Genomic DNA, 18,661 nt, shown 5'->3' with positions numbered 1-18,661 from the left:
GAGTATATTTGTTTACTTAATACCACTGTCTAGTTATGATAGCATTGGGTGGTCAAATTATTAAATCATTCAAGAATTCATAACATTTTCAGTCTGGTTTTATCAAAGCATACAATGTCCATATAAGCACTGATACTATCAATATTACAATAGCTAGAGAATATGCTACAATGTTATTTGGCGCCCAGGGTAATTTTTGTTGGTAACAAGGTGTTGCTTTGATGTAATGTTTGTCAGCGTATGTTGCGGTGACAGTTACCATGGCACCCATGAGGTGTTCCCCCCATGATTTACTAATTAGCACTTGATCATAAAACTTGTTGTGTCCAACGTAATGTTCTCCATCACTTGATATCTCAGTCACCAATACTGTCTGTCGTTCACCCACCTAGCAACAAACAAGTTGCACTAACAACAATATGCACAACATAGTGCTTAAAATGGAACCTCTTTATTAAAATACCCCCATATTTTAGTGGTTATACAAACAAAGTCTCTTACTTTTTTATAGCAAGAAAACTTTGGGCCCAGAGTTTGTTGTGGAGGGCTTCCACTGTAATATGATTAAAGAAACTCAACATCATTTCAAGGATGTTTGTAAACAGAGCCATTCATTGGGAACATCAATGTTCACAAAGTGTGACAAAAATGCATTGATGATAAGGGGACCACATCCATAGTTTTGAGAACTTTTCTACAGTGTACACTGAGTCACCTTGTGCTGGTAGGGATGGTATGAGTGAAACAATTTTGTTAGCTGTCTGCTGCGTCTCTTTACCTTCACAAATAGCTAAGATAATAGCATAACAATTAAACATAATAGGAGATACCTCTTGTGTTGGAATACGTTTCATTCTGGCGGCAGGAGTGCCAGGACGAGGATAAAACTGATTGATGAAGAGAGATGGAAACTTGTATCGCTTGACTAGCTGCAATGTCTGCTCAAAGTCCTGCAAGGTTGAAGGTATAATCATGAAGACATGACAGTACACAACCACCTACCTCTTCTGTCTCGGTAGGAAATCCACAGATTATGTCCGTCGCTATGTTGATGCCTGGAACACTAAGAAATATGCAAAAGTTAGAATGCACAGAAAACAAAACAATTTAACAAAAAAAATTTATGTTTCTTTTTCTCCCGCTACAAGATAACAAACACTGGCTGGTAGTGTTGTGTAGCAGTTTTGTTGGTTATGCTAGGTATAAAATATCCTCAATGCTAGCAGCATATAGTGCATGCCTAACTACCAGCATACTTGTATTATGAAGTAATTCACACACAAGACATCATGTATGGCAGTCAATATACCACATCGACTGATACAGACCAAGAGACTACTACTCTTTATCACTTGTTGATGGATGAAATAAGCAGGTAAGGCATGATATTCATAGAGCACAAAGGCCAGCAACAAGAGCTTCTAGGGCAGCTCATCTGACTGCCAACGGAGGAATTCAATAAAATCAAAAATAACAAGCCATAATGTTCTGAACCACGGCTTCACAAAAACATCACACCAGGAAGGCATTCCTGTGCTACTGCTAGGATAACAATGAAGCTGTATATGCATGTACTGTGTACATAATGATAATGTTAGGTCATTACCATATGAAATGGTCGCTACATAGAACAAACATGACATCACCCGCCCCCCGAATTCCTTCCTTTACAAACTGTACACACACTCATCCACTTGAGTAAAGTAGAAGTAAACAACCATGTCTATATTCTGATTGTCAAATTCATGAGAATTCTTTTGTACAGGTGTAGTATTTATAGACTTTATATGGAGCTCCAACCATTGAAAAATAACTCGCTACTAGACAGCAGCAATACACTATAGTGGGACTATATATCACTGTACACAGTGTGTTAGTACTAGTAATGAGGTACAAATGGTACATATAATTGATACCATATGCTGCTACTGCTGCTGCTTACTGAGTTTGTAAGTAATCGGCTACTGCACAAAAATCATCAACAGAATATTCTCTTTTCATGTCAGCTAGTACAGCATCTGATCCTGACTGTACCGGGACATGTAGGAATGAGTACACTCTTGGGTGTGATAAGATGGCTGCCATCTCCTAATAGCAAACAACAGTTAATACTGGTACTACACTACACACCATGTGTACATACAAATACACATGCGTGCACGTATACACACACACACACACACGCACGCATACAGGCATGTATGCACAAACCCAGAAACATTACATAAACTCATATGCTACCTTTAAATGTTCCAGTATGTACGGAGGATTGGTCATACCAACACGCATCATACAACCATCAGGAATCACATCAACTAGTTGCCACAGTAACTCTGGTAAACTGGTCCCAATGTCTCTCCCATAAGTACCAGTATCTTCACTAGTCAACCATAACTCCTTCACCCCCTCTGTATCCACAGGGATATCATAGCAGGATTCACACAGCATCAATATTACCCACCTTGAAATACTTGCTTGGCTCGAGCCACAATCTCCTCTGGAGGATAACTAGCCAGGTCACCTCGGGCATGTTTGGTCTTACAGTAGGTACACTGGTTGAGGCAGCTACACATGATGTAAATTATTCATGATGTAAATTATTCATGCTGTAAATTTTAATATGGTTTATAGAAATGCTATTAAACTCTAGCCTCAATTATATTAAGGTCACCTCCAGTTACCTGGCAACAACTGGTCAACAAAAACCATTAACAGGTCATGTGATACTATGGGCAACACCAGCAATCCTCGTATGTACCAGTTGATTTCAGGTTAGTTGACCAGGAAACAAGTTTAAAAAAGTTATGTCCTTGAAAGTAGTCAATGACATCAGTAGCCTTCAGTTTAAACTAGTGCGCCCTCCCCTGGGGCAGACGGCGTGAAGTTTCATTGGTTATTTCTATGCACGTGATATTTTGCATTTGGATCTACACGGACAACCAACTGAATACTGACTATTAGGTCTAAAAAAATAAAACTCAGAAAGAGGGTCAAATGAAAGGGGTAGTAATGACCTGCATGCTGACAAACAGAACAGAAGTATGATTAGACAGTGAGCATGGGGCACCAACAGCATTACCATTTGCATAACTTGTTGGTGGTTTAAGTGATTGGCTGACACGGCCGATTTATTAATGTGAAATGTTGTGAATTGTTGACCTTCAGTATAATAGGACACTAGAGAATTGGTTGGCACACAACACAGTTTGTCCAGAGAATTAACAACAATGCTCTCCCCACTATCCTGAGTATGTACCACATAAAGACTGTTTGCAGCAATCAAAGTACCTGTCCAACAAATAGCAACAGTCAAGTGTGGTAATTGGAAATTGGAAATTAATAGTCTGATCAAAGCTTCCAGTAGTATGGCTTAATGTCTTGTGGTTCACCACACCCAATCCATGGGATATATGAGCCTTCAACGTGTGAATCTTGCACAGGTAAGTTGATACAACCCTTCAACCAAACTTGGCTAAACTACTCCCTCCTGTTCATACCACTTTGAGGAAGAACATACAATGTGTCTTCACCATGTGCAGCATGTGTTCCTGAATTTCATAGATGAACATGACTCTTCAACTTCATTGACTAGTTGACCATAGCAGCCATGTTAACTTGTTGTGGTTATACATGTGGGGTATAAGTTCTGATTTTAAGTGTCCATGTTAAAAAAAAAAAAAAACTACACACAACACAAGCCACTATGTGTACACTGTTCAGAGTGAGGCCATCGTGAGTAACTACAATGCAAACATGATAGGTTTATATAAAAGAATTCCTCAAGAAATCCACAGCGAGAGTGAAACAGTATAGTAGGGGATACTCTTACCATATTTTAATTTGTTTATGAGGTGTTTTAATTTCATACACATACCAATATGGCTCCACAGACTGCTGTTATTTGTAATAGTAATAAATTAATATAATATGGATGATGAAACCACCAGCTCAGGTGTCCCCTCTTTCTAAGGGAACAGAAAAGAGGCAAAGACCATGCTCATGTGATTGTGACAACATGTAGTTAGTAGCACAGCCTATGATTTATCCAAATACTATATTGACATGAAAACCTTGTTGCATTGAACAGAGACATGCTGTCCTGGTGCAACAGGTCACAATAGGTGTTGCAGGCTGGTGGACAGTTGTCATTGACTACCATGGAGGGGGTACACGCTTCTTTATTAAATTAACAAGAGTACATCTTGAGGTCACAACAAAAAACTCACTTGCATAAAACAACAACAAAAACAGTTGCTATGCACCAAGTCCATAACCAAGGTCATCATGGATGGACCATGTGATCACCATAGTCACAGTGTGATGAAATGACGCATCAGTTGACATCAAGTCAGGATGTCATTTTTAGGATATCCTCAAAGAAAGTGAATATAAACAGTCACCATCAAACAAAAGCCATATCATGTCATTTCTCTAACTTGAAGGACATCAAATTATATAATATGATTAGTATTGTACACTGCCAATATGTGGGATTTGGCTTATGACATAAGAGGATGGGAAGCCAGGATAACAGCTTCACATTAAGTGGACTGTTACATTAAACAGAGTGTAAAGCATTACTAATTGATGATTTGAAACAAAACCACACCGGTGTAGAAATGACTTTTTTTGATGCAAATGATGTCAATGTCACAGCATGAAATTGATTTATGATGGTGTTGCACTACTTGTCAGACCAAGGGAATCTGATCTGGGTGCTATTCAGTAGCTTCGTCTTAAAGCACGAAGAAGTGTATGCAAAGAGCATTGTCTTGGCTTGCAAGGCTAACAATGCTGGCCCTCCGTCACACAGTTAAGAAGAGGGGAGCTGCCATTAGCCAACTCCACTAACCAGTGGTGTGTTACCAGGTACACCACGAGCAGGTTGGCAGCACTACAAACGCATGCACGCATGAGCTATAATGTAAAAATGGTGCACTTACTGTAAGCGATTTAGTTAGACTAAATGTTTTACTTCACAACAGCTCAACCATTACAACCTCATTATACTAATGAAGTTGTGCTATGGTACAAGAAGCCCTGCTATAGCTACCCACCACTTACAGCAACATCACCACTAATACTAATGTTTACTAACAAGCAATTAGTGGATCACCACCAAAAACAATACAGTCACTACCACAGGTGGTATGAAAAATAGTCCAAACTTTTCCTGTATGCTTATGTAAATACTGTACAGCTTGCTGGTGGCAACTTAGGTACGTTGTCACAACAGGATTTCAGCAACAAAACAGTCTGGCAAATATGTGACTTTTTGTTCTGAATGAAAAGAATTACTGTAGTGGTAAAATGCTACTCGTCTGCCAAAGTTTTTCCCACCAAGCTGTCAAAGATAAGTGTCCTCAATTATTGAGGATCTCCATAACTTCCCAAGGAATAATAAGATATTCTGTACAGAAGCAATGAATATCACAGGCCAGAATTTCTATTTCACTAACAAGGATAGAGCAAAGAGGTCACTTTTCAAAGGTATCACCACTGACAGTAACATACTAAGTTAATTCCTTTCGTACAGTAACACTTCTATACTACACAGAGTGGAATAACCAGAAGTGTTGACACACATCGTTTGATTCAATTGGAAACACCAAAATTCTGGGAAAAAGAAGACCTGCCAAGAATTAGGAATGTTTCCAGAGAAACAGGTGGAATTTGTACGCCTTTCTGTAATTGATACCACCTAAGCCGTCGTCATAACACAAATTCCAAAGTGGCCAGTGAAAGCAATGCACTTAACATACTAAGTTAATGGTTAATTTGACAATGTATATTAAATGCTATATATTCATTGTAAGATTGCTGCCTCAATTATAATATCAAGATTTTAATCATCCTTGGTAATAGGCATATACTCCACCACATAAACACATAGCTGACGCCGTTTATAAGTGATGTGTCATAAAACCATTTTTTTCTATTCATCCAAATATGTACTGTGATATTGGTAGTTATGGTAACTTGATAGGATTCGTGCTATGGTCAGGTTTAGTTCTAGTATTGTGATTAGTGGCGTATCTGTGGAAACACTACAAATACTTGCATCTTAGCAACCACCCACATTAAAGTGGTCTAACCCAAACAACTGATATATGGTCACACCAGTTTATATATGTGCACACCTACCCAGAGTTAATAGGAATGATTTCTATCAGTTTATTTCTTCTAATCTTTGGAAGCGATAGAGACACACCATTACCACCACGTCTCTTCTGGCCCAACAAACGCACACAATTCCCTACACAACCAAACAGTACAAGGGATAGATACATGCGGTGGTGGTACCTTTCAGTGTCTCTTCTACTACTTCAACCACTCTGTCTAATTGTTGCACACCAACAACTGATAGTCCATTGAGGTCTCCATGGTTACGCTGTCCTTGTGGAACACATCCTGCCAAAACTAGTTTCTTGTTCAACTTCTTGCCCGATCGTATTGCATTGATGAAACTGTCTTCAGAAGGACCTTTCACTGTACAGCTGTTGAGAAGCCATAGTTCTGCATCCAGTGGAGACTCTGTGGAGAGTTGGATCACATGATGCAGACCACATGATCCATCTTACCGGTGATTTGGTAGCCATAGGCAGCAAGTTGTCCAGCCATGTACTCCCCATCACTATTGTTATGGGAACATCCCCATGTTTTAATGTAGATCACTTGAGCTCCAGGAATGATGCTATCTGCTGCAACTGGTGGGTGGGGCTTTGATTTCCTCAATGCCTACATGTAGTGATGCCATTTTAAAAGTATGCTACAGCATATAAAGTCATACATATGGCCACACTCATACAGTCCATTAAAGCAACCGTATAGCCAGAAAGTTTGGCAGAAAATTTTTTTCCAAACCAGCAAATTTGCCACAGTTTCCTCCTGCAAAACTTTCCGGCTATATGGTATATAGGAGGGGCATCCATGGGATATTGTGGTATGTGACTAACAACTTGCAGTCACTGCCACCACTCTATATAGCTATATGGATCACTGCTATTCTCTCATGTAAGACTCCAGTTGAAAGTGATTGGGAATAGAGAGCACTTTGGGTATTGTTAGTCAGGACAGAGGTAACCACCCAATGTTATATAGATGTTCATGGGATAAACTATCTTCGCTTCACTGGCAGGACAAAGCATAAATGAAAGGATCTCAAAAGAAGGGTGTGGTGTACAGAAAATGTGGAGGTGGTAAAGAATCTTGATGGAAGTGTGGAGGTGGTAAAGAACCTTGATGGAAGAACGGATATACAGCATGCTAATACCAATATACTAGTGGCTCAAGAGGACAGGCATCTCCTGAACAATGTGCTGTAGTGGGGAAGAGTTATAAGATCAGATGTTGCCATTCAGGATACAATTGGATTATCTAAGCAGCAGCCAAAGCTCTTCAGTGGATAATAAACATCAAGATGTGGAGCAGGGTCTTCTATGTGCTGTCATCACTTGCTAACATTTAGTAGCAGTAATTATTTCAGATACCTCTAGCACACGGGGTGGGACAAGTTTGTGGAAAAGAATAGCTTCAGCTTTGCTGTAATGTACAAGTACATACAGCACAGTTAAGAAGCTGACACCAGTCATGGTGGCAACAACAGTGTGGAGGCAGATGGTGGACAATATGGCTACTACAACAACTGCTAACAGCACCAGCCACAACAGCAAGGCAATGATGCACTGTGCAATATTTATTTTTACAACAGCAAATTCCAGCTGATGCTGTCAGCTGCTCACAAGGGGAACAACACACTTACAGATGTGCAAATTGTATTTCTTTACCTGTATCTTTTAGGGCTAGGCAACTGAAAAATGTGAAGGGACTGCAGAAGGAATGGCAAAGCTAGTCCAGGTGTTGAGAGGCTTCCATCTGTCATCTTCAGGATTGTTTTTGGTTGCATCAAACAAACTTGTTAGCTACTCATAAACTTGGGAGGCACAGAGGGATTTAACAATGACTGGCAATGGCAGTGATTTTTGCTTTGAAAATGCTATTACCAAGAGTTCATAATATATATATTTAGGAATATATATATTATGTACTCTTGCTATTACTTATTAAAGGCACGAAATGTTACTAAAACAAGGCACTTCCTGAAGGTAAAATTTTCAACCAACCAGTGGCAACTACTTTAACTGAAATTTCATGTACAATGTTAATATTGACCAGCTACTACGGCTCTATACCAGAGCTATCTGCATACTGTATTTCCTTGTACAAAAGCCATATTTGATTAAATGCCTGTCTTGCATATAAGTGGGGGGGTTTCCAGCACCTTTGGAAAATAAACACCTGGTCTCAAATAGAGGCCTGGGCTATTACTGTTAATGGCTTTAATTGTTTCCCTTGTTGCTGCTGCTTCAGACTTGAGTTTAGAGCCTTCTGAGGGATGAAGTACTACAAGTAATCACATGAGTAGTCCGGGCGGGTCCACATGCATGCAGATATGTATGATACAACTATTATCCAGCCTTGCCTACACCTGTTTATATGGTCAACACACTGTATTACTGTTTTCTATGCTTACCATTACAGTAATCCTGTTCTACCACCACCCAAACTCAATTAAACGCTGGGTATTGGCTGGACCAATCAAAAATTAAAACCCGGTCTCAAATAAAGGCCCTATTTGTTTACAGGCCGGGTCAAAAATGCTGCAAAGGAACTTTTATAAGAGGAAATAGGGTACTTGTAGAATACTGCTGAGTGTACAATCAACAATTGGTTTCTTTTAGCTGGCATGAACAATAAAACTGAATGTGCAATGGTTAACCAAATATAGATGAATATAATATGACAGTGTAGATCTGTAGCTACATACAATACAAGCTGAAAATTCAAACATGATGATATATAACGATAAACATAACAGGGCCATTCAGCTCAAATTTCACTTTATGTTAGCTCACAGAAATAGTTTAAACTTTCCTCTCTGTCACTAAGCTCTGTAGTGAGAGAGTGATAACTAACCCAATACAAAGGTATCAAAGAAAAGTTGATTAATCATCTTGTTATCTCAAATGAATGTTGCCTGCTAGTTCAATAATGACAAATCAGATCAATGTAAAATATTCTAAAGGACAAATAAATTGTCAACAAATCTTCAAAGCACTGTTTTTTCAGGGTAAAATATTATAGCAAGGGTCTATAGTAGATCCTATATTATGGACTTTTGGTTATGGCGCATAACAAACCTTCTCTACAAAGATAAGTCGGTTTTTTTTTTGTCTCACCAGTAGTGTTCATTATATAACTCATGCAACGAAAAATACAGCAGGCTCACAATGTTATATTAGCACATGCAATGAAACTACTCTAATAAAACACACAGCAAGAACATTAAATCTGAAGTCTGCTAATTTAGCAATTAAGCGGTCCACATTTTAAAGAAAAAGTCTACTATATATGTACAAATTAGCTTATTTTTTATTCACAATTTCTGGGCTTTTCTCAAACAAATAACTGGCAGAGCCCACGATATTAGCTTGTGAAATACTTAGTGATTCTGACTTTGTATGTTTGGAATTACACTTCAGTCAAACATCAGGTAAATTATCACTGTACTGCTGAAAAGAGTAGCAGAGAAAGTTGTTGATGCAAAAGGGTATAGAGTATCTGGTGGTGTGTCTGGGGAGGGAACTATCTGTGTCCGATCCTTTACAAGTTGTTCTGGTGTTACATCAAAATATACACCAACTGTTTTGAGGATTGGCACTGCTAAAATATTATTAATGTCAACAAAAGTGGCAGGGGTTACCAGACATGGCTTTTCACACCTACGCACATACATGGTTGGCTCACAAGACTACTTTATAATGCCTGAAAGATTACTGGAATTAATAGTTCACCACTGGATTTAAACTTTGAAGCATTTCAACTACCTCAAGCCAATAAAAGAATTGTAAACACAAATTTCATAATTCAACTATCTCTCAATAAAAATTGCTTTGGCAGTGTAGTACCATAAGCATATTAAATTTCGTGGGTAAAATTTTCATGGTTTGCCAAAGACAAGTTTGGAAGTGTATTAAATTTTGTGGGTATAATTTTTGTGGTTTAATCTTGACGAGCCAGTTTATTTTCTCAAGGATCCATGGGAGCAAAATTCGTGCTTTAAGGTTGCGTTTAAGGTTTACAACTTAACAGCTTTGGCTAGTTACTCCATTTACGCTGGCATACTTATCTGGGACTAAGCAAACCATTTTGTGGGGTTGACTCACCACAAAAGAGTCTTGCCTGCTGGAATCAGAGGAAACGGGTCTTTGGTGAACAGGTGCATGTGTCATTGTCAGCATAATATCATATCTATGGTAGCGCATTGCAAATTATGTGCATTAATAGTATAAGGAGTGTGTATTGGTGGTAATAGTTAATAGCTAGGTCTGCTCGAGCCGAGATGTGAGTTTCAAAATGGATTAATTTTTGTGGATCACTTTATTTTTCATGGATCAGCTGCAAATCACGAAATCCACAAAAATTTATACGCTTACAGTATATCTTAGAAAGTCTGTATACAACATTTATACAGTAGATGCTTGTTGAATAGTGGATAGACTATTTGGTACAGTACAGTAGGACCTTGAACTTCCAAACCTTTGATTATCCAAACAGTAGTGGTGACTGTTCTATTAGAATATTTTGTCAATGTTCTATTAGAGAATTGTATGTTCTATTAGAGTATTTGAACACAGCTGTTGTATATAACTGAATGGGTTTCACATTTATCCAAACTAATTCACTTATCTGAACACTTTTGTGATTGAACTGGCATACAAGTGTTTGAGGTCCCACTGTACAAGACAGACAAGTTATAAAGCAAGAGGGGTAACTGGTTCAAATCCCGGGTAGTGTAAGTTAATGACATGGTTTCATCAAACACCTGTGATTCCTTACTGTAATGACATAAGAACTTGTAGTTTGATAGACTAGTCTTCCGCAACAAATTTATTTATTTCATGTAAGTGAATGATGTGTTATTGAAAAGAAGACAGTAGTGCACAAATCATTAACCTATTATCGACACCCTATACTTTACCCAATTTGTCATGCATAAATCACTGATACATTATTCTTTATGGGAATATCCTTGAATAACTATGTTTCACAAAGATGAGGCCAGCTATTCAAGAGGTGTTCAGGTTGGATGCAAATGCATACTGATTTACTTATTATTACTATTATTACGGATGCCTTTAACAATTGAATGAAAAAGATTGTGAGAACATTTTAGAGGGCAAAGCAGCCAACTGTGTGAGTGGGTAGCCCTATACATGCAGTGATCTGTTCACTTATCAAATGTTGATGATTGCTACCTGTCAATTGGGAACTTACACTAAGGGATTTTCACTTTATGTAAGTGCCTTGATCGCTCTATTAGAGCATAGAGTATATCAATCTTATTGTACAGATTCCAGCCATACTCCAAGAAATACATTTTCAGCATTCCGAGCCCCCTCCCCCTGACCTTAAAACCTTTAGTTGGCCAACACAGTGGTCCCATATCCCTGTGATTTTACATGTACTTTTCTTCTGTTAGTGATGTTTTACATGGTAATACACCATACTAAGAAATTGAAATACATGGCTTGAGCACTTTCACTTTCCCAGTTGATACACTTGACTGGGATCAAGAATTTTTGATTGTCTTGATTTTCACCTGTATAATTTGTCAACCATAAGGCCACATAAATGTACTAATTAATTTCTCATCCTCACCTACGCCACCATTTTCCTTGCTGTATCAATGATTATTCTATTGGTGAAGCTATTATGCAACTTATAAAGTAACTAGCTAAAACATGTTGCATTCTGGGTTCCTACGAGCCACCATGTCATTCAGCTATAAAAAAAAATAGAATTTAAATCTGCCTGCCTGCATTGTTATTTTGCATATTGGAGGATCAGAAAAGTGATTGGATTCCCAGTTGCAAATATTTCAACAGACTGACAGTATGTATCCATGTCCCTAGAAAAATTACCGATTTCTGACCAATTGATGAAGTGTTTTGCTGATGATCTCTAAAACATGAGAATTCCAGAGGAAATCACGAGGGGAACAAAACAAGGGGTGCGACACCTTCACAAATCTGTACATGATTTGAAACCTGATTTGTGATTTGAAACTTCACTTGTGATTGCTGTAGTGTGATTTGTGATGTTATTACTGTGTTCTGAAGGACAGTAGTTCACAGTGTTGCCATGCTGTGAATAAAGTTCATAGATTTATGAACTTTTTGTCTTGTTTGTGAACCTGAAATGATCTATGAACTTTTTATGAACTTTTGGCTGGTTTGTGAACCTGAAATAATCTATGAACTTTTTTATGAACCTGGAGTAATCTGTGAACTTTTTATGAACTTTTGGCAATTTTATGTGGTAACCTTTTTTTTTTTTTTTTTTTTGCTCTTCATTGCCCTACTAACCCAGAGATCCACCTATTTATAATGTGTAGGCTAGTTTTCGGAAAGTGACTATGGATTTATGAACTTTTTATGAACAAATTTATTTTTTCACATGAACATTTGGAGCAAATCATCTGGCAACACTGGTAGTTCATGATAAATGTATTGTTTAAAAATATGTTTTCAAGAGTAATTTTCAAGCAGTTTTAATTATTTGCGTGGGCGAAACCGCTCGAGATTTTGTTGATTTGTGATTTGGTAGCTGAAGGGCGTACGTGATTTGGAGAGGTGTCGTACCCCTTGGAACAAAACGTACAACTCGACTTACAACACGGCGTGCAGCCATACAGTTAAGGCACGTACCTTTGGTAATACATGATTGTTGACAGAAGGCACCAGTTTCTCACCAGCACAATCCTCGATATCCGCTAAACCGTCACTACAGCTCATCTTTCTTCCCCCATGTGTACCAACAATAAATTACGCAATAACTCTATTTATTTAGGGCAGTATTAGTATTATAGTTTCCGACCGGTTGATAAGTGACTTTTCGCCCTAATATCCTTGGAGCTACGGAAGACTTTTCGTGACCTGACGGGCATCCTTTCTACTAGGGGGCGGCGGCGGCGCGCGCACATAATTCATTTAGCTACGCCCATGCACCAATCTCTTGTAGGGTGCAGGTGTAGCTGCCCCTACACACACTCGCACATACCATTTACACATACATTGCAAGGTGCATATGTGCTACTGAAGGATCTTCAGAGGCCTGACATTAAAATATGTAGTGAAAATGAAATGGACCAAAGTCAGTTCAGTAGGTGTTTAGCTTCATTAAATTTCTCATACTCTGAGCGGGACATTCTCCTCTTTTTCTGTTCAAGCCGTACCCAAATAATCCAAGCCTTGAAGTACTCTCCTGCCTTCAGTAATGTAATAAACACTCCACACAATGCTCCAATTGTGGTCCAAAAGTTAGTGGACAGAATTTCTTTGATATACACATATCGTGGTGAAGCCCACTCAAAATACACCGTACAAGTATCCAAATCTGTTGAATTATTATACATGAAACTTCGATATTTAGCTAAGCTAATCTCCATTTCAAATTCTATCGATTTCCTTTTACCATCATATTGTTCTGTTTCTATATAACTCATCTTTACCCAGGTCTTGAATCCAGCGGGGAACGTGAATAAAGTGCTTTTGTCCTCAAAGTCAGCTAATATCAGTCTCTGGTCGTCTAAACTTTTATTAACAACATTGCTCCACTGATAAAAAGCAAAATACTCAATAGCATTGTACTCCCTTTGTGTAGTGTTGATAGTGTAGCGTACTCCCAGACTTTGTCTCCTCATTATGTCAGTTGGTCCCATAAACACCATCGACTTTCTTGTGCTGTTTGACAATTTAGAAGTGAATGATATGTTGAAATATTTACACTCTTTGGTGGGGACAATTGGGTCAGGGGAATAGTCATCATAGTAACGATACTCACAACCCACAAACTGAGAGAAGTCTGGGATGATGGCTATACCAATGGCAGGATAGCTTGATGCTGTACGATAACTAGTAGATTGTACTGGGTACTGATAAGAATGTATTAATGCAGTGATTGTGTAGAATGCATATACCACAGCAGCTCCAATGAACACCATGTAAACTACTGGTAGAATCAAGAGCTTTAGCCAGTCCTTACATGATGGCTGGTATAACTCTAACTTGTCATTCTTGCTGAATGCACCATCTGGTTGGTCTTCTGAAAATTGATGGAGCCGGGGGCTACTTGCAGTGTCTAGTGTTTGATACAGCTATTAAACAGAGCAGCAAATGTAAAGTAGGTGATGATCCAGAAAATAATATCAAAGGGGGTGGATGGCCCAGGATACAGTATTAACATTAAGCTTTGCTAGGATGACATGCTCTGATATAGTCTGGCACGGCCGACCCTTTTACACCACTCGCTTTTTGATGAGTTGGGTGGCACTTGTCTGCATACTGGACTTGAGTTTAATTAACATCTAAATCCTGTAGTGGAGATAGAATTATGGTTTTAAATCTCGCTTCAAGGTTCAGAAGGCGGTGAAGTAAGCAAAATTCATTTGCTCAGGTGTCAGCCTTATGTAGCTAAGCTCTTGTATATGATGCACTTTATCCTCTTCCAGTAAGACCATGCATAGTTACCATAGATACTTTTCCCTCCGGACAATGGTGTCTATGGCTTCACTCCAACATTCAGTTATTTAATAATGCTGCGATTTGATTCGTGCTGCCACTATAGTGGCAGCATGAACAAGTCCAGCATTTGGATCCTTTTTACAGTGAGCACCGCCCCAAAAGCGAGCAGGGTAAAAGGATTGGCTGTGCCAGACCCCCAGAGAAATCCTGAGATTGAATCTGGAAGCTGAAATCATGAAGTTATAAAAAAGATAAATACTCTTAAGATGATAGTGGCAAATTCTTGAATTCTGAATATTCAGTAACTTTGTGAAAGAGAAAAATTCTTGGATTTAGATCTCAGTACACATATTCAAGTCTATTCATGGAGAGCCAAAGCATGGTGGGTGGTCATCCATCCCCTTGATCAACCCCTGTAATCACACAACAAGCTCACCCAATTTGAAAAGCGACGAACGCTGTTTTGTCTCCTAAACAGATTAGTCTGATCTTCATCATCATCATAATCGTCGTCGTCACTTGATTCTGATGAGCCCACTTTCATCCTTACTCTTCTCCCCTCGCGCAGATCTCCCATTCTCGGTAAGCAGTAAATGTAAGCTTATTTGTGCACGGGCTGATAACCGATCACTACAGTTCAGAGTACAGCTCATCTTTATCCCGCAAGTGCACCAACAATAGAAATTACGCAATAACTGTAATTCTATTTCGAGGGCGGGTCCGCAACCTCTTTGAAATCTCGTGCAGCCTCCTCTCAAATCTTACCTGATTTTGAAATCTTGCTGTAAAATTCCGTATAGTGACCATTACGTGTACTACAGGTCCGGAACTATAAAAAAATCAAAATAAAATGCATTGTTTTTTTATTCTTATCAAGTCTACCAGTTGGGCACTGGAGGTAGGCATTCCAGCCTGATTTTTAAATTTTGGAAAAATGGGCTTTTTATATGCTCACTAGATAGAGTATTGATTGCTGATCTCAGAAATATATAGTTTGTTGGGTTGGAATTAGCTACTTTGACATGCACAGTGCTTAAAAACTGAAAAAAGGTACATTTTTTCTCCAGGGCTCCCCATACATTTTAAAGGGGAAAATGGCACAATTGAATCAGGAAGCCATCTAGCAATCTGGACTAGCTTGAAACTGCAGTTGCTTCTAGCTGCAAGTTTGTACATGTAATGAGAGTAACTTCAGATCGTATCGGATCTCAGTGATCTTTGTATGTTTTGTGGTGAGCAAATATGTTTCACCCACTGCACACTTCTCTACAATGGTGTATACCCATAGGCAAGTGGCTATCTCAAGTAAGTAAGTTAACAACTTATAAAGGTAAACAACTAAAGTGGAGGTACCACAATGATGCAACAATACTTAAGGTGGAGTTGTAGTTTCAATTATGGCATTGTTATACTGACTTTGAAGTGGTTTATACCTTTGAGCTGATGACACAGCCATCAGAAAATTGCTCTGGAGCTGAAAATCGCTAACCAGAGCGAAGTAACTACGCACTTTAAAGTAAGCACCAGTGACTACCTTCCACCCAACAGTACGTTTTTAAAAGTTTTAAAGTATTCTGCATACATTGCATGGCTTGAAAAGATTACAAAACAACACAAAACTTACTTATATGTAACGCGCACGATAAAACAAAGATTTTCATGATGATTATCGTGTGGAAAAACCCCACAGCAATTTTCATCCTCATTGGAGCTTGCACGACGGAGCAATCCCAAGTTAAACACGAGTTGTTATTTTGTGCCAGGATTCTATTGGGGAATATACGGAGAATTTTTTTATTAAAAAATCTCGGATACTGGAATGCCTACTGGAGGGTTTGCACAGAAGGCAGATTGTGGTATGCGTTAGAAGGTATCAACAACAGTTTTGAGGTGGTACCATATGTAGCAGCTAGCCTGTTCTATGTCATTATATGCTATAGCAGGGCAGCAGTGGCAGCTAAAGAGCAGCAGTATCACCAATTCTTTGCAATACTGGAAAAGCTTTATTGAGTTGATATTAAAGCTTAGTAGAAGAGTTTTATTGAGTTGATAGTAAAGCTACAGGGCATAGTACAGGAACTTATCAAGTATGGGAGTAGTTGAGTATTACTACAACATTATCATCAATCTCCACTGAGCTACAACAAGACCATCCATCCCAGGATGACATCATGTGGCTGTGGTAGGCATGCACTTTCAGCTTGCCATTTAGATGCTATTGTGGCAGCAAGTATATCTTATGTCTGAGTCACAACTACAGCAGTTTGTTCAGCTCTGCAGCTGACAGTCATGTATGTATGCTAATGCAGGTAGGTAGCCTGCAGGGTACTATTAAGCTCTTGTAGTTAGTTACAAGGCTTGGCACGCCACAGCCACGTGCTTGTTGTCTCGCATAACCCAAGGAGATCCAGCATGGGGGAGCCAGCAGACGGGTAATGCACCTATAGTCACTGCGTGCATTTCATGGAAGATAGCATAAGAAATACATTCTATAGAGGAGTATGACACTGATGGAGATAACACCTCACTCCTGTTTAAGACAATGATGTAATTAACAGGATGGTTAGCACTGTGATGTGATAATTAAATTTCTGGAGAAATGTATTCTTGGCTTAGGACTTCGAAGTAAGGTCATATAAGTTAAGCTGTATCTCTCCGGGTGTCATAATTCTCCCTTGATGTTAGAGGGATATACCTACTGATTACTTTGCTGTATGGTAGGGATGTATCTACTGATTAATTTATTGTATGATACGGGTGTACCTTACAGGGATACTGTACATAGGGGTGCACCTTCCCATCAATCAGGGGTACACCTATACTCATGGTAAACACAGTTTATATTTGTTCTCAAGTTGCAGAACATCTTACTTTTAAAAGACAGAACAACAAACGAATACTTTTTACCACTCTACTAAGAGTTTCTTAGATTAAACAGCCTGAGGTGAAATAATACACACTCTTGAACTGTGGGAATTATAGAATTTTGTTTTAAATTGCTGCGAGATACATTTCACAGGTACATACGCATTTAAGTATTTTGGAGTTTTTCATTGTATCATTGTTTGCAAAACATAGTTTAGTGTTAGGTCAGTTCACCCAGTAATCACAGAATGAGAGCAGTGATTTATAGACATGAAACACAAATAGTTGGCTTAGCATGCTAAGGATTATCAAAAGTTAATATCACAAATTAAAGCATAAAATATGTACGTAACCGCACCCAAATGCTACATCTTAGAATTAGAAGTGTTGTTTACCCTTGACCAGTGCGATTTTTATGGGACAAACTCTTACTATTAGTCAATAGTCAACAGCATTTGTTGTGAACACCTCATGCACTATGGTGTTTGCCCTTCAGGGCTCAACTAGTAAAGAATATTACTGACCAGATGTACAACTTACAACTTGCTGCATGGTGGGGGTGTATCTGTCGACTTGCTGTTTGGTAGGGGTAACTATTGGCTTGCCGTATGGTAAGAATGAATCTTCCAGCTTGTTGTATGGTAGGGGTGTACCTACCAGCTTGCTGTATGGTAGGGGTGTACCTACCGGTTTGCTGTATGGTAGGGGTGTACCTACCTGTTTGCTGTATGGTAGGGGTGTACCTACCGGTTTGCTGTATGGTAGGGGTGTACCTACTGGCTTGTTGTATGGTAGGGGTGTACCTACCAGCTTGCTGTATGATAGGGGTGTACCTACCTGTTTGCTGTATGGTAGGGGTGTACCTACCTATTTGCTGTATGGTAGGGGTGTACCTACCTGTTTGCTGTATGGTAGGGGTGTACCTACCTGTTTGCTGTATGGTAGGGGTGTACCTACCTGTTTGCTGTATGGTAGGGGTGTACCTACTGGCTTTATGTACGGCAGGGATGTACCTACTAGTTTGTAGGGGTGTACCTACAGCGTTGCCTGGTAGTTAGGGGCTTGTAGCAAGCTATATCATTCATAAATGGTAAGTAATACCAAGAGTAAATAACACCTGTTGCATTGGCAGCAACAAATATTGATGTTCTCTGTCAGCATATTCAAGTGGTGCCACCAACCTGCTATTTGGGTTATCAACAATCACCGCT

The 18,661-nt window shown here is 39.0% G+C and overlaps 2 protein-coding genes across 2 annotated transcripts; both read right to left on the bottom strand.

The window, feature by feature from the left end:
• Positions 1 to 44: 44 nt before the first annotated feature.
• LOC136243303 (threonylcarbamoyladenosine tRNA methylthiotransferase-like) lies at positions 45 to 13,007 on the bottom strand. The gene is made up of 11 exons (XM_066034826.1): positions 12,771 to 13,007; positions 6,582 to 6,738; positions 6,304 to 6,534; positions 6,145 to 6,256; positions 2,462 to 2,565; positions 2,242 to 2,408; positions 1,943 to 2,088; positions 1,003 to 1,063; positions 831 to 950; positions 716 to 778; positions 45 to 388 (listed from the first exon to the last, which is right to left on the bottom strand). The coding sequence occupies exons 1-11, from the start codon at positions 12,855 to 12,857 to the stop codon at positions 89 to 91; spliced, it is 1,548 nt and encodes a 515-aa protein (XP_065890898.1). The 5' UTR covers positions 12,858 to 13,007; the 3' UTR covers positions 45 to 88.
• A 61-nt stretch (positions 13,008 to 13,068) lies between these two features.
• Positions 13,069 to 15,268, bottom strand: LOC136243304 (proton-activated chloride channel-like). The gene is made up of 2 exons (XM_066034827.1): positions 15,022 to 15,268; positions 13,069 to 14,218 (listed from the first exon to the last, which is right to left on the bottom strand). The coding sequence occupies exons 1-2, from the start codon at positions 15,160 to 15,162 to the stop codon at positions 13,217 to 13,219; spliced, it is 1,143 nt and encodes a 380-aa protein (XP_065890899.1). The 5' UTR covers positions 15,163 to 15,268; the 3' UTR covers positions 13,069 to 13,216.
• Between the last annotated feature and the right edge of the window lie 3,393 nt (positions 15,269 to 18,661).

The sequence above is a fragment of the Dysidea avara genome, chromosome 13, assembly GCF_963678975.1.
Source record: "Dysidea avara chromosome 13, odDysAvar1.4, whole genome shotgun sequence".
NCBI classification, from domain to species: domain Eukaryota; kingdom Metazoa; phylum Porifera; class Demospongiae; order Dictyoceratida; family Dysideidae; genus Dysidea; species Dysidea avara.
The sequence above is the reverse complement of the archived record's forward strand: the minus strand, read 5'-3'. Positions and strand labels throughout refer to the sequence as shown.